The 20,141-nt window shown below is 47.0% G+C and overlaps 8 protein-coding genes across 8 annotated transcripts; 4 read left to right on the top strand and 4 right to left on the bottom strand.

Moving 5' to 3' along the window:
* Positions 1-394: 394 nt before the first annotated feature.
* Positions 395-2,228, bottom strand: N7525_001268 (glycoside hydrolase family 71 protein; the record flags this gene model as incomplete). Its single annotated transcript, XM_061211830.1, has 5 exons — positions 395-783; positions 837-1,294; positions 1,360-1,585; positions 1,638-2,169; positions 2,226-2,228. 5 exons carry the CDS (start codon positions 2,226-2,228, stop codon positions 395-397), a joined length of 1,608 nt encoding a protein of 535 aa, XP_061071056.1.
* A 2,635-nt stretch (positions 2,229-4,863) lies between these two features.
* Positions 4,864-5,743, top strand: N7525_001267 (uncharacterized protein; the record flags this gene model as incomplete). The annotated part of the gene is made up of 2 exons (XM_002558097.2): positions 4,864-5,338; positions 5,394-5,743. 2 exons carry the CDS (start codon positions 4,864-4,866, stop codon positions 5,741-5,743), a joined length of 825 nt encoding a protein of 274 aa, XP_002558143.1.
* A 516-nt stretch (positions 5,744-6,259) lies between these two features.
* Positions 6,260-7,343, top strand: N7525_001266 (carbon-nitrogen hydrolase family protein; the record flags this gene model as incomplete). The annotated part of the gene is made up of 3 exons (XM_061211829.1): positions 6,260-6,429; positions 6,485-6,924; positions 6,976-7,343. 3 exons carry the CDS (start codon positions 6,260-6,262, stop codon positions 7,341-7,343), a joined length of 978 nt encoding a protein of 325 aa, XP_061071055.1.
* A 347-nt stretch (positions 7,344-7,690) lies between these two features.
* On the bottom strand, positions 7,691-8,408 carry N7525_001265 (CIA30 family protein; the record flags this gene model as incomplete). Its single annotated transcript, XM_002558099.1, has 2 exons — positions 7,691-7,874; positions 7,924-8,408. 2 exons carry the CDS (start codon positions 8,406-8,408, stop codon positions 7,691-7,693), a joined length of 669 nt encoding a protein of 222 aa, XP_002558145.1.
* A 752-nt stretch (positions 8,409-9,160) lies between these two features.
* On the bottom strand, positions 9,161-10,522 carry N7525_001264 (uncharacterized protein; the record flags this gene model as incomplete). Its single annotated transcript, XM_002558100.2, has 2 exons — positions 9,161-10,151; positions 10,212-10,522. 2 exons carry the CDS (start codon positions 10,520-10,522, stop codon positions 9,161-9,163), a joined length of 1,302 nt encoding a protein of 433 aa, XP_002558146.2.
* Positions 10,523-12,238: 1,716 nt separating this feature from the next.
* On the bottom strand, positions 12,239-13,824 carry N7525_001263 (glycoside hydrolase family 76 protein; the record flags this gene model as incomplete). The annotated part of the gene is made up of 4 exons (XM_002558101.1): positions 12,239-12,814; positions 12,890-13,339; positions 13,398-13,645; positions 13,725-13,824. 4 exons carry the CDS (start codon positions 13,822-13,824, stop codon positions 12,239-12,241), a joined length of 1,374 nt encoding a protein of 457 aa, XP_002558147.1.
* Positions 13,825-15,657: 1,833 nt separating this feature from the next.
* N7525_001262 (putative carboxylesterase) lies at positions 15,658-17,336 on the top strand (the record flags this gene model as incomplete). The annotated part of the gene is made up of 2 exons (XM_002558102.2): positions 15,658-15,909; positions 15,960-17,336. The coding sequence occupies 2 exons, from the start codon at positions 15,658-15,660 to the stop codon at positions 17,334-17,336; spliced, it is 1,629 nt and encodes a 542-aa protein (XP_002558148.1).
* A 924-nt stretch (positions 17,337-18,260) lies between these two features.
* N7525_001261 (uncharacterized protein) lies at positions 18,261-19,448 on the top strand (the record flags this gene model as incomplete). Its single annotated transcript, XM_002558103.2, has 1 exon — positions 18,261-19,448. One exon carries the CDS (start codon positions 18,261-18,263, stop codon positions 19,446-19,448), a length of 1,188 nt encoding a protein of 395 aa, XP_002558149.2.
* Positions 19,449-20,141: the final 693 nt, after the last annotated feature.

Genomic DNA, 20,141 nt, shown 5'->3' with positions numbered 1-20,141 from the left:
GACATTTTCTAATCTCTATATAAATGGATCCATGGCAGACATATCATAGAATTGCAACCTATACGGATCTACAACAACTACTTTCATGCCTTTATGTCGACAAGTAGATGGCATATTGGGATAAATGCCTCTCAACCCTTGTATAAGCCATCCTCAAGCTATTCTGCATGCTGTAGGGGGACAATATCCATGATCACATGCAAAACTGCAAAGACCCAGATACGAGTCGTCTTCGCCGGTAAGAGGCGCTCCACGAGCTCCAGTTGATGGCGGAAGGGGGACTGGAGTTCCATACTGCGTACAAGTGCAGGGCCCAGATGGACAATAACCATAGCTGCAACAAAACGAACACAACCCGCTATAGTTGTCGGGTCCTGTTCCTGCAATGCAGGCCCTACTCCCACCACCACCCCCCCCCTCCGCCCCCGCCCCCGCCACCTCCTCCTCCAACGTTCCCATTGCCATTTCCACCTCCGCCGTTACCACCTCCACCACCGCCCCCGCCGCAAGTTCCGGTTGGAGGTGAATTTGGTGGAGTCATAGCCTCGGTAACTGTCACAGTGACGATGACAGTCGACGGAATAGCAGAGCATGGTCCAGGGGCTTTTGTTGTGCTCGGAGGAGAACTTGGCAATACGGTGCTCTTACTTGGAGATGGAGCAGCCGGAGGCACTGTGCCTAATGAGGGGGTGGGTTGGCATGTCTGAACACGCAGGCCTTGTGTGAAGGCAGAGAGCCCTTCTGGCTGGAGTGCATCGTTGGATCCTGGTGGAAGCGTTCCGACTGCACGTCAAAGTTAAAAGGGGGCTATCAGCAGTGGCTATATCTTCACTTACCGTAGGCGTTGAAGTTATACAAACCACACACGCACCCGTCGATAATCTCCTTCAAACTGGTCCCTGACAGAATAGTTTTGCCGTCGCGATTGACCTCAAAGCTTTGTGCACCAACTCCCATTGGCACCTCCTTTGCACTTGCCCCGGCTGGTGCTTCGTAGGTATGGACAGTCCCGCCGGTGTTGACCTGTACTATAGCCGGGGCTGTAAGCAATGATACAACGAAGACAGAGTCGGCCATGGATTCCCAGCCATCTGGACGACCCATGAAATAGTTTCCACTGCCATTGTTCGCTGGTACCATGCAGGTATCTGTAGAGTCGCAGTTCACCCCACGTGGTGCAGGTCGGTACCAGTAAACTAACTCATCAGATGATATATGACTGTCTGGAGACGACTGGCCTGCTTTGAACGCGGCGATGTATGGTTTTGAAATGTCCAGCCATCCTTCGTGGGGCCTGTAATTGTCCGTTAGTTTGTCCCCCGCTTTGAAGGGTTCCACGGCTGGTTTTGAAGTTCTCACATGTCATTAACCCATTTTGAGGCCCCGTCGTCAGTGTGTGGTGATCTCAAAGGACCAATATAATGAGACTCTCCATAGTCATTCCATGTCACAATCTCGATAAATCGCGGTTTCAACTCAAGTATCTCATTCCATCTGTTAAACCACAGTAGATCAGACGGAAAGTTCCAGTTTTTGCTATAAGAAACTTCGGGTCCGAAATGCGTGAAAAACCACGGGGAAACAGCTGCGTCAGAGTCAGAAAAATTAATTCAAATTGCGATGGAAACTAAACTGACGGGCAATATAAGCCTTTCCGCCAAGAGCATCGACATATTCCTTATCCCCGTCGGCGACAGAAATACTGTGCTCTGCAGTTGGGGCTTTGTTATTTCCGTTGTTTGGCCACGCCATCCAATTCAAGAGGCCGTCAACTGGCGTGATATCTGTCCCAGTTGATGGGTGGAAATTCGGTGCGAAAAAGACCGATTTTCCAACTGCTGCTCGCATTGCTGCAACATCCATTCCATCACCAGCGAACGATGAAACGAATACCTTGTCATCGACGAGAAGTTGTGCAGGCTTGCTAGCATACTGGGCAACCTTCTGGCCAACTTCGCCGGCCTGTTCAATATGCCACCAGTTGAAATCGAATGATAGAAAGACTTTCATGTCATTGTTGGCAGCTGAGTCGTACGCCAGTTGGAGTTGTTGATCAGTATAGGGATCTGTGCCAATGTTCAGAGCAAATGCATCAATGCCCAGAGATTTAGCCTGTTTCATGTCGTCATCGTAGTCCGATGCGCTGTTTCTATTGCTGACGATTCCGATCTTTTAGATAATCAGTATATGTCCAACACACACAATGCAACTGAGGGCATATTTACCATAAAGTGTGCAAAGACCAGTCGGTCTGTCGACTGTCTTTTGGCATGACGTATGCCATGATTCCCCGTAGACAGTGCATGGACTATCGTGGATAGTAAAGTAATGACACCCGAAATGAATCGTATATTCATCATGATTTGTAAGTTCTCTTAGTTCACCTCGGGTCAAATCTTCCTGCTTCTGGTTCAGGTATCGATATGTGTTTTGTGCGCGTCTCACACCTTTAAATAGCCCTTTCATTCTCCAGATGACTCGGAGCTTCTCACAGCTGACCTACGAAGTTTAATCATCAGAAAGAGGAGTGTGATATTTGCTAGTTATCTCTCCGAGCCCAATCAAAACCTTACATTGAAGGAACCATGTGGTTGTTACAGAGCTTTGGGCGACATCATCGTTGAGTGGGTACGCTATTGCTCACAAGTTCTCGTTATTGCGCGGTTTTCCGCTTCAATTAGGTACAGCGTGGCCGCCGGATGATTCCTGGGGTAGTAGCGATTGTTTAATTCTATATAGTTATACATGCCGGTGACCGTACACAAATTAAAATGTAGAAAGGTCATCTTGAAGCGGGTTAGAATCGTCATTACTACCAGTGACTTTCTCAATATGTATCAAATGCGGTTCTTTTTTTGGATAAATACATGACCAGATAGTCGGTTTTTCTTTACACTGCACTGTACTTGCCCAAACTATAAAACTATACATTGCCATCATCCATAATGGTAGAAGTCGTAAAATATCTAAGCCCTTGTGATTCGACATGAGAGTAGTAAAATACCGGAAGACATGCTCAAGATCCCCCGAACCGTACCCCATCGGCTTTATATCAGTAACCTCCCGAATGTAACCCAGGGACCAAACTAGCACCTTTAAGAATGTTTGTATAGATCACAGAAAGTACCTCCGGGTTAAGCAAGCAGCCTCCAGGATTTTACGCGCAAGGACAATAACTCAAAGTCAAATTGCTATGGCCTTTCACACATACATACCTATGAAAATGTCCTTTTCGGAGAAAAATGTGAGCAATAGAACCCCATACAGCAGCTGACTACCAAACTGTACGACCCAAGAGAGGTCTTCAAATTAGAGTTTGATGGCTCCCTCAGCAAGTACTTACGGGAAACTCAATGGACATTAAAGTAATACTACCTCTATTTACATATGAAGAAACCATCAGCAGATTGTTGTAACATTTGCGGGGGTTACGCCCCGTAGAAATTGTAACTTCAGAAGCCACATGGTCTTGTCACAATACTACCTACCTAATAGAATTCATCTCATAAAGAAAGCGTGTACAACGTTCATTTACGTCATTGCCGCTGACACACATTGAAACAACGTTGAAACCTGGGGACTAAGTCGATGATTTCAAGTTAGTACAAAATGGGCACGTGCCTCTTCATCTCCCACTTCCTAAACCGGCATTAAACCCATTCAAAGTTGGATTACGCTCGGGAAGTATTCGGACAGGGGATTCAGCCGTGTTGTTGTGCTCCAGGCATATGTATGTACTGTGTACTCCGTAACGAGCATGCAAACAAGCATGCAAACAACAATGTCCTTTTGGTCCTTTCCAAGTTTGGTCAAATGCTTGGCATTCTGTGATTGGTCAGATCAAATGGATCCTTTTTAACTAGTTAAGTTAGTTACTGCCAAGAATCACCATCCCAAAACACCATAGTAAGTGTGAGGCCTATAGGGACTTGTCTTTATAGTATAGTGCTATATATATGATATCTAGCATATCTAGGGAGCTTCAGGAAAATTCATGGCTTTATGAGTACGGTATATGTTTTCCTAGCTTATAGGAACGTAATTTTCGGTAATCTGTGAAATGATAGTAAGACAGTACATATGTATTCTACTCTGAAATTGATATATAGTGCTAATAAGTCTTATCAACAACTCTCGACAAACGGGCAGGTAAGATGAACATATGGTTGTTGGGATATAAATGTAGAATATATCGCATTTACTATGTATGGTGTTTTGGGGTGGCCACTCGCTTGTCAAATACGTAAGTTAGTTATTCCAAAGATAGTCGGCACACTCCATTATTTTGCCCACAGATAAAATAAGAATGAAAACAGACACGAGGGCATGGGTATAAATTTATGCGCAGTCCAGGCCAGAGCTGGTGTAATATGTGGATACTGTAATATTTTCGAGTGTTTCTCTGACTTCAATATATGTACTAGCCTACTATGGATGATTCTATCTACGCTGATTACAATATATCTATTGTACATTGAAAAGTATAGAGATTTCAGTGAACCGTTATTAACCAGAAATTAGAATCTATTGAAGCATAAAATCAGTCTTATGGGGTGCCGCGCGGCATATGCGTGTGCACTTCAACTAAGCCTCCTCCACCGGCTGTCCACTGGCTGATTCAACAACGCTTAGCACAAAGATAAAGCACTAAACCATAGTGGCGAACATAATCAGAGACTATGAAAATTGATAGGGAAATTGCCTTACACATCGGTCTAATTATATCGCGTGGCTTTTTGTTCGTTTTTTTCTTCTTACCAAATGTCAAAGCAAGTCTTAAATTATTCCAATCGTCTTCTAGGATGATCCTCCTTCTGTATTTTGTCAAAACTATTCCTCTCAAATTTCCTTGATTGCAACACCATGCAGCTTTCAATACTTGCACTTTGCACCTTGCTATGCCCTCGGGTGCTCGGTCACCCCTATGCCTCTGAATCCACATGGATTTCAGCCACGACGACATCCGTTGAGAATTTATGGGCAATCTCGGAGCCGACTGAGGTATTCCATAACCAGGGGAAACGCGGATATGGCGAGATCCTCGAAGCCAGAGACACTACTGCGACAACCGACTCTACTACATCCACAGATACCACAACCGATACAACCACGTCGGAGACATCTACTTCAACAACGACATCTATGACAAGCTCCACGTCTGGGACCTCTACTTCGACCTCCTCCACCTCTACAACTTCCACCTCTACAATCTCCACCTCCACCAGCTCGACTACCAGCTCGACTACCAGCACTTCCTCAACGACAACCAGCGGCGCCTCGACGACAACAAGTACTACAACTGCAACTGCAACGAGCAGTTCTGCGGCGGAGCTGGATGGTGAGTCTCCCAATACCATGAGCCCCAAAACCACCATTGTGCTAATATCCCCTAGAATGGAACCGCAAAGGTAACATAGCAGCAATTGTATTTGGCTGCTGTATGATCTCGCTATTTGGCGGAATCAGTGTGATTTACTGCGCACGTGATAGAGCAAGGGCACGACGAATTGCAGCTAGGAAAGAGCTGGAGTCCAGTTCATCGGACTCGAAGATACCTCTTGTGGTCGCGAAAAATAATGCCGTCGCTGACCTTGAGGTTAATCGCTCCTCTACGATGTTCACCAACCAGCCACAGTCGGAATACTTTCCGGTGCGAAGCACCCCATCATTGTCGAACCATCACAGCCACACCACATCCGCAGCGTCTCAGACCACGACGTCTACTAGAGATCACGCATCATGAGCACACATCAACGAGCAGAATACATCTTTGGTTTGACGCGTCCTTGGCGGATCTGTTGATGTCATTATAATCTACTTCTACAATTCTAGAATTCTAGAATGGATACAGATTGCACGGGTTCAGGACGTACGAAGCCCCTATGGTATACCTATGTAGCCTTCGCAGATTCCGTTTCAGAAGGACTTTCTAGGACTATACTGTAATATTTGGTGGCGGTAACATTCTCAACAGATGATAGTCCACAGAAGAAAGAGGACTCGCTTTTGAACCAAATGCGAAGATTGTCCAGGTTTGGATGGTTGGTCCGTGGATTCTCCTTGTCAATTATCCATAACCATCCATAACCAATTGAGATAGGTGTTATTATATAAATCGTAGGAAAAGTACTAAATGCGGGGTTTTCGCTCTGCAGGATTGGAGAATGAGGGGACAAAGGGGAGGAAAAAATATATAAAGGCAGTGCGATCCCGTACGTTCAACTCTATGCATTTCTTACCGTAAAATAAATATTTCACAATGTCGTCGGAGACGACTCGTGTAGCAGTTACCCAAGCTGAGCCAGAGTGGCTAGACCTGGCTGCTGGCGTGGTGAAGACTTGTAACCTCATCGCAGAGGCTGCCCATAATGGCGCAAAATTGATCGCTTTTCCAGAGTGCTGGATTCCTGGATATCCAGGTTGGATCTGGTAAATTCGGTTGAGACATTTACAGTGAAACCTAATAACGACTAATCCGTCACAGGAGCCGGTTTCTCGATGTCGAGTTACATGTCGCATACATCAAGAACTCCATTACTCTCGATTCCCCTGAGATGAAACAAATCCAAGCATGTGCCAAGAGTCACTCGATTGCGGTATCGCTTGGATTTTCGGAGAATGACAACAACTCGGTCTATATCGCCCAAGTAATGATTAGCGGTGACGGAGAGATTGAGTCACACCGGCGAAAGATGAAGCCTACCCATATGGAGCGCACTATTTTCGGGGATGCCTCCGGAGAATGTTTCTCTAGTGTCGTGGACCTGCCCTTCGGGCGTGTTGGAGCTCTCTCTTGCTGGGAGCACATCCAGCCGCTGTTGAAGTATTTCATGATATCTCAGAGAGAGGACATACACATCTCTGCATGGCCTAGCCTGACTCCTCATACTGGGAAGACAGACCTCTGGTCTATGTCTGCTGAAGGTAAATCCGTACCTCCCATGCCCACAATTCGCAGGCTGACATACTTTCTAGGCTGCCACAGTTTGTCGCAGACATACGCCGTGGAGTCACAGAGCTTTGTTCTCCATTGCACGGCGGTAATTACGGAAAAGGGAGTGGGGGCAATGAACACAAGTGGCGGAGTCTTTATGTCTTCTCCGGGAGGAGGCAGCTCCGCAATCTTTGGCCCCGACGGGAGGAGATTAACTGAGCCCACAGACAGCAGCACCGAGGGTATAATCTATGCAGATCTTGACATGACTCAAATTTTGCCGACTAAGATTTTTGCCGATGCTACGGGTCACTACAGCCGCCCGGATCTTATGTCACTTAATGTGTGCAAGAAAGTGAAAAAGATGGTCAAGGCCGATACGGTGACAGGTGTGACAACTGTGGAGTAGTCATAATATGTTTATAATGTTATCAATCATGCACATACAGAATTGAGTAGAGGTCAAGATGTATGTTTAAAGCGAGCATGTTAATGCATTGCTCTAGGGCTGTGTATGTCGTAGAGCATTGTCACCCCAATCGGGAGCGGCAAGACCCCTTTCTTCTTCACGGCCTTTCTATCTAATCTTGTTCATTCGTATATCCAACTTGAACATGGGTAACATCAAGTCGCATTGGGACACCAACTGGGTCAGTCATGGAGTTCAAATCTCAGAGGTTGAATAAATGCCACGCCAGTATCTGCGAAAGCTCGATGGCGCAATTCTTTCAGCGTCGTTTATATTCCATTTGATGGTCAGAAGGACGTGCAACAACTCGGTAACCAGCTTTTCTTCGCCCGAGTTTCCTTCGGTTCCGTTTTCTCGCCACCACAGTCCATGGACTCCTTTGTCGCACTAGAATTATCCAAGGAGCCCTCGCGGAACAGTCCGACGGATTGAATTTTTAGGCTAAAGTCACCTTGTTGTGCCCCAAAGAAACTACATAAATTAGCACCCATACTCTGTCCTCTCTTGATAGAAGGCTTACCTTCGAATCATGATCCGAAACCTTTTTATACGCGACAAGTCCAACGACCTGGCATCTTCTACCGACTTTCCCCGGTATGTCGGTTTCAGATCCTTCCATAACACACGCACCTCGCGCCCTGCCTCACCCGTGCAAAAGTCGTATTCCCAGACAAGTGCACTTTGTTCACGAGCATCTGGCCGCCGGGGTGGGATTTCGTCTGTTAGGGAGAACGTGTATCGGTTTCTGTCCGATGGAACAATGTGTAGCGCAAGACCATCGTATCCGCTGAGGTCCCATACTTGTTCGTTTTCGACCGTGCGTTGCGAGGCAAAGCCGGCACCCCCAAGTGTCTCAATGTCAAGGTTGCCGTGAAAAAGTACACCTCCCGCGGTAAGCTCGAGATTTGATACTGACGATCCCCCACGGACGCGGTCATCGGAGGAGGTCCAGCGACCGAGGTCCCAATCTGGGCCGAAAATTATTTTATTGGTAGGGGTTTCCATCGTGAAACTGAGAAAGTGGGATTATCGAACTGTCCAGGTGCAATCCGATCGATCCATGGATCGGCTGATTGACGGTGTGACGTCATCTCCCGAGCGATAAGCAAAATCTTGCGGCCTGACAAACAAGGCCATGAATTTAACTAGTTAACTAACTAGTTATGCTTCAATCGTTTCGATCATAAAATGTATCCAGCCCTGCAGCTGTACTCGAATTCGTCTTCAAAGTAAAATTTGGGTATATTAGGCTTTTTTACATGGATTTCATATGTATTAGACATCATAAGGTTTCTTTTCGACATCATAAACCGGCGAGCACGCCAATTTACTTCTCTCTCGCAGCCATGGACCATATACCTTGAACAGAACAGGAATAGGAATCATGACGACTGCGATACATCCAAGCATCGTACCCGCCCATTGCACTCCTAAGTTCTCCATCATTTGCCGCGAGAAAAGTGGGAATGAGCAGCCAATAGCTGAGCGTAATATCGTGTTCGCGGCAATAGTAGATGCAGCTCTGCCGATTGGGTTAGTCACTCCTTTCCATAGGAGATACGTGGGTACATACAACGAGGGATAGCAGTCAACTATGTAATTGAAACACTGTAAGAAGATCAAAAAGATCCCGCCTCCGGTGAGGAGCCCCGAAGCCACAGGAGCAATCCAGTGAATGGACGAAGTGTATCCGGTCCAGCCGAACCTTTTTGGTATTAGCTCAGAACAAACGTTATTAAGAATCCCAAGAAGGGTACTCACCAAAACAATCCTCCGGCAAATAACACAGCTCCTATAATCGCTGGCGCAAGGCGCCATTCGGGGATAGGCTTATCACCGTTTTCCGCCAGCTTCTTCTTGTACGAACCCTGTATCAGGAGGATATAAACGCCACCAAGGAGTTCACCGATTATAAGGCCCACGAACGCCAGTCCACCCACACCAGTACTCATTCCGTAGACGCCTTGAAAGACAACAGGGTATGCGCCTAACAGGGCATAGATTAGGCCATAGACGAAGGAGATATACAACGAGACCAAAAGCAGTATGGGTTCCGTGACCAACATCACAACGGGTCGGGCAAAGTTGTTGCGTAGAAGCTCCGCGAGATCCACTTCCACTTCATCTTGCTTTGCATGGATGCCCCAGTTCCGAGTCTGTCGGCGTAGGGTAGCTGCCTTACGGACGAGGATGACTGGAGCATAAGTCTCGTCAAGGAAGACGAAGACTAGGACAAACCCTAGGAACACCATGATCGCAGATATATACATCGTCCACCGCCAACCTAGGGAGCTCATTGCAATGAATCCACCCACAAACGGTGCCGAAAAGGGCCCGATAAACACCGCCATGCAGAAAATCGACATCACCACACCCCTTTGTGTGTTGTTGAACAAGTCTGCGAACACGGCGGGAACGACTGAAATAGGACTCGCCGAGAACAGACCACCAAAGAAACGACAGATCATGATGGTCTGTATATCTTTGGCAACTGCACATGCTATGGTGAAGATGGCACATCCGAAAAGTCCGAGAGACAGTGGCCAACGCCTGCCGATCAGCTCTGATCCTGGTGCCCAGATTGTTGGCCCGGCTGCGAATCCAAGGACATAGAGTGCCACTCCGAGTGAGCCAATTTCGGTGCTTGTGTTGAACTCCTCGCTAAAGCCAGGAATAGCAGCCGAGAAGACAGCGCTGGTAAACGACCCGGCGAAGGTACCATAACATAGGATACAAACTAACATTATTCTTTTAAGATATTAGCAAGTGTATATTGACATCGACAGGAAGGAATAGTAGCGGACATACCGCCTAGGCGTAGACCAATTGTATGGGTGTAAGGGATCATTGGCTCCGTCAAACTCCACGACATAGTCCTCAGAATCCGGGAGTAGAGGTGGATACTCTTTGTTAGCACCCATAGGAAGCCATCTTTCGCGGGGAGTAGGCCCTCTCGTAGAGCCTACGGTGGTTTTCTGTTGCAGGCGATATGTGTTGATACGGGTGAGTTCGAGAGAGTTGATTTCCTCAATTGTGTCGTTGGATTCATGGCTGCGAGAGTCATTGGGAAAGTCGATATCTGGCTCATATTTGTCTGGGTGTTGATTGAGACGATCCATTATATGCTGTCATATCAAGGTCTTGGGGAATAGACTGGAAGATTGTGTGCGAATATACAAGGCTCTGGTTGAGGAAGGCAACACAGTATATGTTCCTCTCTCGGTCGCCCCATTTGATCACATTTTTTTCTTCCTAGTATTCTGGGTCTTCGGCCCAAGTCTTGATCCATTGTAAAATGGGCCCTGATTGTAGCAAAGTGACCACAGCTAGGGCAAAAAACCACATCCAGATGATCCATACTTTTCCGCTGTGGCTTGCAGCGCTTAAAATATCCACTATCCAGTTAGCGTGCCCCTGACAGTGCCAGTCAGTGGCCAGTCAGAAATCAATATCGGGCTCGGCTAGAGGCGGAGGTGTGGCTGACAGCCGTTGTGGGCTGGACTGCCGAGGACAACCGACCATAGCCGTTATCAGTTTGGTGTGTTGTCTCAGGAAAACTCTTCAGGAAGTTTTTGTTTCCGCGCTGATGATAATCATATAAGAGCGAAAAGTCTTTAAGAATACATAGCGAAGAGATACAAGATGGTGGAAAGAAAAATAAGGAGCGAAGTGGAACGAGCAACCGATGATATGATCTACTCTAAATAAACCTGTCAAAGCTCCCGGCTCCTTCTCCGAGCAGACTAAACCTAATATCGCGGAAACTACGTGAGAATCCGTCCCCGTCGACTACGCTGGGTCAAGAAGATCGCCTTTTTAGCAACCTTTGTTGTAATACATGTATAATCAGTTTTCATCACTCAATAAACAATAGACAGTTTGGCTGAGATTTTCACTTTGACCTCGACTATCACCACAGCGTTTCTGGTCCAACTAGTCAGAGCTCTCCATTCATAGAGATCTTTATCTCTTCTTTCTCATCATCGACCGTCTCTCGACCATTCATGCAACGTGCTTTCTGGCACTTTAGATCCCATCCCTGTGTCTTATGTTGAGACTGAAAGTGTGCATTCAAACCCTGCGAGCATAATATGGATTTGCATCATGGCATATCAATTTTCAGCGATTCACGGTCGCGGCGACGACCTCTTTACTCCAGCAAGCCCTCCTCTCGATCCGTCGAACCCAGCGATCCTGGAAGACCCTCTCCAGACCTTGAGTCCTTCGATCTGCATGATGATAGCAATGGTGAGATGGCAGGTAGTTTAGGCAGGCAAGTGGAGGCACAACTGGAGGATACAGGTGTTCACTTCAAAGCAGGCACATCAGGGGCTTTCGTGGAGCCACAGTCTCCTTCCGGGGGACTGTTAATCAGGATTTATCCTAGGATTCTCCCCAGGACTTCGATCATAACTATTTCTACGTGGATCCAGTTCCAGATACTGTTGATACCAATTATGTCTTTATAATTTGGACTCAAACCCCAAAGTCAGATCTAAGCCGCTCTACAAGAGTGAAAAAGGCCAAGCCAGGCTTACCTTGCGTCTAAAGACCCTGAGTATGCCCAGTCTGAACTGAAGCCTACCCACATAGCTCTCGAACCTAATGGCTGGAAAGAAGCGATGGCATGCATTGAGAAGGACAAATGGCTTGCTGCTGACTACAATGAGCTCGCGCACCAGAATAAGAACACATGGAGGATCATTCCTCGGACCAAATCGAAAGGTCGTGAGACACTTGCCTTGCGTTGGGTGTTTAATATTAAGCACGGTGGAGCGAACAAACCGCGCCTTGTTGCTATAGGCTTCGGCCAGATCAAGGATCTGGATTTTCGATCAACCACCAAGCATCATAAAACTCATGAGTCCAATCCAGCCAGCCACGAAAACTGCGGTCACGATGCCAGCGCCTGCCTTGTCAGCAGTTGTCGTGGTAGTCCGCATTTGATTGGAACCATCAGTGTCATCTTCCCCTGCTGTTGGGTTGCTGGTACTATTGCCGCCAGTGGTCGAGGTCACCGGAGCGGTCTTGTTAAAATTGATCAAATTTGCGATGAAGACCTTTGTCGCGCTGATCTGTTCCTCCATTCCCATCCAGCCATCCCATGTGGACCTATACCATTGGACACCACAAGTACCATTGTTGTGGCCAGTGCAGGATGCAGCCGCTGCCTGGCCCGATTTTTGGAGCTTCGCAAGAATGCTGTCGAATGTTGATGGAACAAGGAGAGCAGTCAATGCTAACCAGGACGAAGTCAATCCTTTGAAGAGGATCTCATTGTTATTGCAGGTTTCTGTAGGCTCGCAGTAATAGTCCTCAATGATCCCACCGGTGAGGAAGAAGTTGTTAAACGTCGCGTTCAAAAGGCCATTTACTGCCGTCAGCCATTGAGCTTGAATAGTCCCGTTTGTCTGTAAATTGGATGGGTTAGTCCAAGCTTCGACACAACGAGCAAAACGTGAAACTCGAAATGGGTTATTTCTCACATAATTGTACATATACGCTGCCCCCATCAGGTAAGTGCCGTAGTTATATGTCCATTGGGCATTACCCTGGGTCGCACAATTGTCACCAACAACGGCCGAATCAGCAACATTCCATGTTGTGTTGCTAAGCAGAGGTGACGAGACAGACCAATCCCATATCTTGTTAGCCCACTGAAGATAGATCGCATCTCCGGTGTAGCGGGCTAGACGCGCAGACAGCTGAAATAACCCCCCATTAGAGATAGAATTCTTCATTGTGTATCCAGACTGGTAAGGCCAGATTTGCCACCGTAGACCGCCGCCACATGAGGATGTATCCCATCTTTTGATCTGAGTATTGAAGACACCCTGGGCTAGAGAAAGCCAAGAGAACCCAGTCGAGCGATCGGGGAATCCGAACTCAGCGGCCGTCATAGCTGCTAGACCCCAGAACATTTGATCATCATTTCCCTAACAGATAATTCGAAGGTTAGATATTGTCGCTTTATAAGACTCTGGCCGTGCTTACCAGATAAGAACTATAGTTGCCTGGCATATAGTCCCCATCCGTGCCGCCTTGCCATTGTAATCCAACACTTAGTTCCTCGTTGTATGTCGTGTCGCCAGTAAAGTGCCAGTACTCTAACAGGGCCATAAATAATGGGGCTCCTTCCCACCATTTGTCTGGAAAAGCTCCAGGGATTTGACCGGTCTCGTTGCCGTAGTAGTATTTCATCATAGCGTAGGTCGACGTACTCGCAGCATCTTTAATCGACTCTGTTATGAAGTCAATCGTTAGTTTCTCATTCATCTTCGTAATTAACATAGAAGGGGGAATGTAAAGTCCACAACGTACGTTCATCACTAATATCCAAATCGATTGCGCGTGCTATGCTCGAAAGGAGCAGTGCAAATATAGCAGCTCTGGAGGACGAGCAATGCCCGAGCAAGTGCATCTTACCGAGGTGGTGTATAGGAAACCATACACAATCACCAATGAGAGGTATCGGAGAATAGGCGTATACTGATGTGCTCGAGAGTAGTCACTGAGGCATTAAGGAATGAAAGAAGATTTCTCGAATAACGGACACCACGAGGCAATCTAATTTGCATGTCATTTTTAAATATAGAAGGGCATGCGTAATCCTCGGCGCTAGCGTCGTCAACCATTTCATTGTGGAGTGTAAAGCCAATTGTGGTGTCAAATGCCAAGCTTTTACAAGCTTCGTTGGTTTTCCTCACGATATCGTGCGATAGAGTAGATCGTGATCGTCCCATCGCTTCCCATGTTCAATCTGGTCGGCTTTAACTTTCGTGCAGTCGCTCATTTTCTAGCGGGATTCATAATTATAAGGTACATTTTCGGCTTTTTGCTGACATCTGTGATGACGTTCCCTTCTCCAGCGGTACCTCCGGTAGAAAACAACCCATAGAGCAGGACGCCTAATACCCAAATGCCAGCGGTGAATGTCTCTGTCCATTCAATGGCGATTGATTTGATTAGTCGCAACGCAATGGCCGTGGCTCCGGCCCCCATAAGACAGCGGAATAGAATATTTCCAGCCGCAGCAGTGGCGGCGCCTTAGTGATTTGAAATCGACACCCAAAGTGTTCAAGGAGTTGAATGCACTTGTGGCTGTAATACCAGTGAAGAACAACATCAAAGGAGACCCACCACCGGAGTGCGATACTGCATCACCCAACCATAAGCTAGCATGCAAAGGCTAGCCAATATATCAGTGGGATAGTGATCGCTAGTCGTGCTCGTTCGATATTGAAGTTTTCAATTTCCTACTGTCAGTTCTTGTCAATCATCATTCCCTACAAACTACCTTACGGCGGAAGTCCCGGTCCAGCAGTCGGCTAACTACCGAGCGAGAACATATGCATCCAATGCCTATAGGAAGATAGAACAATCCATTCTGAATGGAATTTGATTCAAATCAACTTCTACCAGTGGCAGTATAGAATGGTGGTATGCGTATCTGGGTACAAAGGTTTAGCCTTGCCCAATAATCGTGCCAAGCCCACTTTCAGCCGGCCACACTCAATCCGAAATTCAAATTAAGTATCTTTTGTATGGAAACTCCACACAAAAGGCACTTAGACCCAAATCGAGCATAAGTCAACTCTCAACCCGGCTAAAGGCAAAGTAAAGAGGCTAAATTATAATGTGGTCCTAATTTGGTGATTCAATACTAAAATTAATTCTACATATATGATACAGAAACGTAAAAAGCACTTTTCGAAACACCACGTATAAATCTCATATGAAAAAAAGACAAAACTATTCTGTCACTTTACACACTTAGGATTCCCTATTATAGTCGATAGTGTATAGATAGGATATAATTTTCACTGTATATATATTTTCTAATATCCCCTAAACCTTTTACAGATTGAGGGAATCGACATCATACTTTTGTCGTGTTGATGTACCTTTTGTATAGACATGCCATACAAAAGGTACTTAATTTTGCAAATTTGAGATCGAGTGTGGCCCACCATCATTGGGTCGGGGTTTGGCACGATTACAGGCTTTTATTGGTGTAGATTCAATACACCCCGCTCGCAAGCATTAGTCTATTCTTGGCGGACCCATATTGACAAAATCCTTACGGGGAGGTGGATCTAAAGGGCGCTGGATGATGTGATATACCATTCAAGGGGTGCTGGGCAACCTTAAAAGGGTCAAGGTTTCCTCAGCCCCGAGCCTTGACCCAAAAAGCCAACATTAAAGGCATTGAGGCGCCTTGTGTAGCATCTTGGGCTATACATGTAATTGCACAATGACCACGATACAGACAATTATCATATGGACTGCCAGCCTCTTTGGTGGTCTGCTGTTGGCCTCCCCTACTCCAGCAATGCCGCTGTTGCCAACAGTCGACTTGGGATATTCTCAGTACCGAGGAATGTCGCTGTCCAATGGTGTTGACCAATATCTCGGGATAAGATACGCGAAGGCACCCTTAGGCGGCTTACGATTTCGGGGCCCGGAAGACCCAGAAGAGACTGCAGAGGTTTTGGATGCATCGTCGGTAATACTGCTTGTCATCGTTGGCTTAGGTCATTAAACTGACTTCGATAGTTTGGACCCCTTTGTGTGGGAGTTGGAGAGTCAATCAGTGATTCCTTATCAGAGGACTGTTTATTTATCAATGTCTGGCGGCCAACGACAGCGAGTGCGGATTCCAACCTCCCTGTCTGGCTGTTCATTCAAGGGGGTGGATACGCTAATAATGCGAATGGCAACTATAACGGCAGCGAGGTTGTTCGAGAGTCAGGCCACAACATTATCTTTGTCAACTTCAATTACCGCGTCGGTGTTCTTGGATTCCTGGCTAGTGAACACGTGCGGGAAAATGGGGATCTCAATGCTGGACTTCTCGATCAACGGAAAGCACTCTATTGGGTTCAGAAACACATTCGCAAATTTGGAGGCAACCCAGACCATGTAGTTATTCATGGTGACTCTGCCGGTGCAGGTTCAGTCGCCTATCATCTCACCGCATATGGTGAGCGTAATACAGACCTTTTTGTTGGGGCAGTGGCAGAGTCGCCATTCTGGCCCACTCAAAGGACAGTCGCGCAGATGGAGTTCCAGTACGACCGGTTCGTTTCAGATACTAGCTGCCACAACGAAGAGGACACATTGGCATGCTTGCGTTCTGTGGATATCAAAACTATTCAAAAATTCAACGTCGACAAGCCGTTCCCAGGGGGCAGTTCCATGCCAGTCCCTGAATGGTATTTCCTTCCGGTTGTTGATGGAAATTTGATCCATGATCACCTCTACAAGCTGTTCAGTGAAGGGAAATTCGTCCACGTGCCCTTGTTAGTCGGGGATGAGACAAATGAGGGCACCGAGTTTGCGTACAATGCGAGCAGCAAGTCTGAAGTGGCTCAGTTCATGAAGAATAATTATCCCGGACTCTCCCATGACCAACTCGAAGCCATCAACAGGGCATATGAAGATGCGAAGCCCCTTCCTAAGCACGCAGCTTATTTTGCATCGGCCGCGGGCGCTTATGGAGATGCGACATTCACTTGCCCAGGGAACTTCATGACCGCGGCGATGGCTGGATCGTTCTCATCCGATCTTACCTGGAATTATCGGTATAATGTCCGCGACCCCACAAATATTGCAAATGGGATGGGTGTTCCTCATGTGTTTGATTTGCCTGCAATCTTTGGGGTAGGGAAAACCAATGAGCCAACCTTGTCATATGCCAGCTCTAACGCAAAGATCGTGCCTGTCACCATGCACTACTACTTGAGCTTCATCAGGTTCTTAGACCCCAACATATGCCGGTATAAGGACGCCCCTGAATGGCAACCATGGGGCTCAGGAGCCGGGCGGCGTCTCAAACTCCAGACAAATTCCACGGAGATGGAAAGTATTCCCCGCTTGGAAGTCGAGCGTTGCTCGATGTGGAAGGACTTCGCAGCAGACATGCAGAATTGAATGATACGTATGACTAGAGGCTTCATGCCACTAATGTCAACCTTAGAACTCACCCATCCTATGAAAACCATCGAACGTCGAAATGCTTCAAAGCGATAGAAAGCAATTTCTAGCTCGATGGTTCTGACGAACCGAGCCCTCCGTTTCCGAACCGCGAGTCCGCGAAGGCAAATTGCGTACGACCTAGACATTCACGTCGAAAGTAGCATTTGACTCTGATTCAGAATCACGGTACATAGGAAGAAGTGGTGTTTTGCTTTTTCGTGCTCTCTATCAACACTTGCAACCTTCGCGATGAGAAGGACCAGTATTTTCGCCGAGCGTCAGTCGGCTAATAGACCACGATCTTACTCAGATGGATAATCCATTGGAGTACCCTCAATTGCAATTGTCCTATGGACGAAAGAAATCAGTCTCCATACTCACTTGCAAGCTGTTCGTCGTTCTGGTCATGTGCGCCACGTGAACTGGAGCTACAATATGATCGAGCGATCGATAAAGCCAGGGCTCTACTAGTAACTCTCATTTCAAAGTGTCGCCTCCATGACTCCGCGGTCCCAGCCGCATCCGGCGAACCTCGGGATTAGCCTCCCCATGCATCGACCCTAGCTACTGCTGCCTCTCATTGGTCCGAAGAAGTAATGGCGCCGAAATAAATGGCATTGCTAAAATTCCACTCGTGTGGATAGCCGGGTATTCTCTCTTGCTGTGTAAGATTTCTATTTATCGTGCAACCCTGCTCTTGCTTTCCATTCGGACTGATTCCGCGAAAACAGCTATTGCCCCAAGGTTGTCCAAGTGAGGGGTAATAAAAAGCCACATGCCTGGAGGTTCAGGAATCCGGGGAAGCTCATTTCTCCACCTTCTCCACCTTTCGTCATCCTACACTCTTCCATCCGTCAATGACATGTAAATACTCACGCGATGAAACCAGGCTCACTAGCTTATCTCCCCTCCCTCCCTGTTGAGCTGGTCGAGTTCATCGCAGGCTTCCTCGATGGAGATGGCTTATTACCACTACGTTCAGTCTGTCGGGAGCTTCAGAGTAAGACCTTTCATCACTTTGCACAGCGGTTCTTTTCATCTATCACGACCGACCTCTCTGGAGACAGTCTGCGGCGTATCAACGCCCTCTCGCAGAACGTTTCATTGCGCCCTTACGTCAACGGGCTGGCCTTTATGCTCCAGAATGGCGTCGGTCGCGGCTTAGTTTGGAACCGTCATCCATGGGGTCCTATCTCTGCTCCCCTAGAGGTCGAGGCGATTCGGTCTCTGCGTGATAATTTGATCCAGAACTTGACTAATTGTCGATCATTCTTTATTTTTTGTCAATATCCAGAGGGTCATCCAGATATGAGCCATGTTACTATCACAGACGCTGTCGCCGTGTTCTTTGCCCTGGTCGTCGATGCTCGTCTTCCGGTTTCGTCGTTCCATCTCATCTATGCCAACAAATACTCGCGCACCTTGATCATGGACATGCGTCGTCTTCCTAAGCTCCTATATCGTCAACCGGAATTCAAAATTGTGTGGGGCAATTTACAAAAGCTCTCTTTGGAACAATATCTCACCTTGGATAATTTCGGCTTCCTACTTGAGCTGGTTCTTAGCGCCCCGAATCTCCAAACCCTCCTATTAAACCTCGGCTCGCACGACTTGGCATCCGAATTCATGCATGAACTGGCCGAAAGTGCCAGCTTTTCCCAGCTGCGCGAACTCGCCTTGTTCCGAACATCCATGCGGGGCCCCGATCTCCACAAGTTACTTGCCAACATCTGTCCAAACTTGATTTCACTCACATTATACCATGTTTCCCTGGCACCAGGAAGCGATTGGACGCCATTTCTGAAGAATCTCAGTCAGGGATTTCTGGCGTTGCAGAGTATCTCGCTATATTATCTGTGGGCTAGCACGCCTGCTAAGGGTCTCCTAACTTTTCCGGACATCCCAAAGACACCTTCGTTGTGCACTTCGAAGGGTCAGCATCTCAATATATTTTACTCTGAAGACCTTAAGACTCCCACTGTCCTGGGCATCGAGTATTCTGGGTCGAAGATGTCACAGGTGTTGAATCTATTACAGACAACGACTGAAAGGTCTTTCCGATATTAGCGCAGGCTACTTCTATGTGGTTCTTGTACATTTCACATTAGGCGTGTGTTTATTTTGGCTTTGTGCTTCTTTTTCTTTTGGACATATCTGGGAAGCTCTGAGGAATATCTGCTTTGTTCTGTTTTGTCTTATCCAATGCCTACGCAGCGGTATAGGGGCCAGGGTTCAAAACCCATTCTACTAGGGGATATTGATGCCTGGATGCCCTAATTAGCACCGCCCTATACACCGCCCTATACAGCGTATTGTAAATCATCTATGTGAAAATGAAGCTTTTTTTCTCCCATACAAATGTATGCATCTCCGATTTTTGAGATGGTTTATACCAACTCTCTCTCTCTCCAGTATTAAAATGAAGCTTTCTCCCATACAAATGTATGTATCTCCGATTTTTGAGGTGGTTTACAATCTCGGCATGGAAGAACTAACGCCGGTTACCCAAAATTCGGAGATGCGTGCATTTGTATGGGAGAAAAAAGCTTCATTTTCATACTGGAGAGAGACAGCTGGCAAACCACCTTCAAAATTGGAGATGTATACATTTGTATGGGAGCAAAGGGCTTCATTTTATGACAACCCTATAACATCAGCAGAAACACCTAGGTACCTGGGCACCTGGGCACCTGGGCAGTGTACTTTGATTATTAAGGCATGTGTAATAGTAATTCAGGTATCTTAATTTTTCTGCCGTTC

This window comes from Penicillium rubens (genome assembly GCF_028828025.1).
Source record: "Penicillium rubens strain IBT 27055 chromosome Unknown utg000001l_segment0_segment0, whole genome shotgun sequence".
Classification (NCBI taxonomy): Eukaryota; Fungi; Ascomycota; class Eurotiomycetes; order Eurotiales; family Aspergillaceae; genus Penicillium; species Penicillium rubens.
The sequence above is the reverse complement of the archived record's forward strand: the minus strand, read 5'-3'. Positions and strand labels throughout refer to the sequence as shown.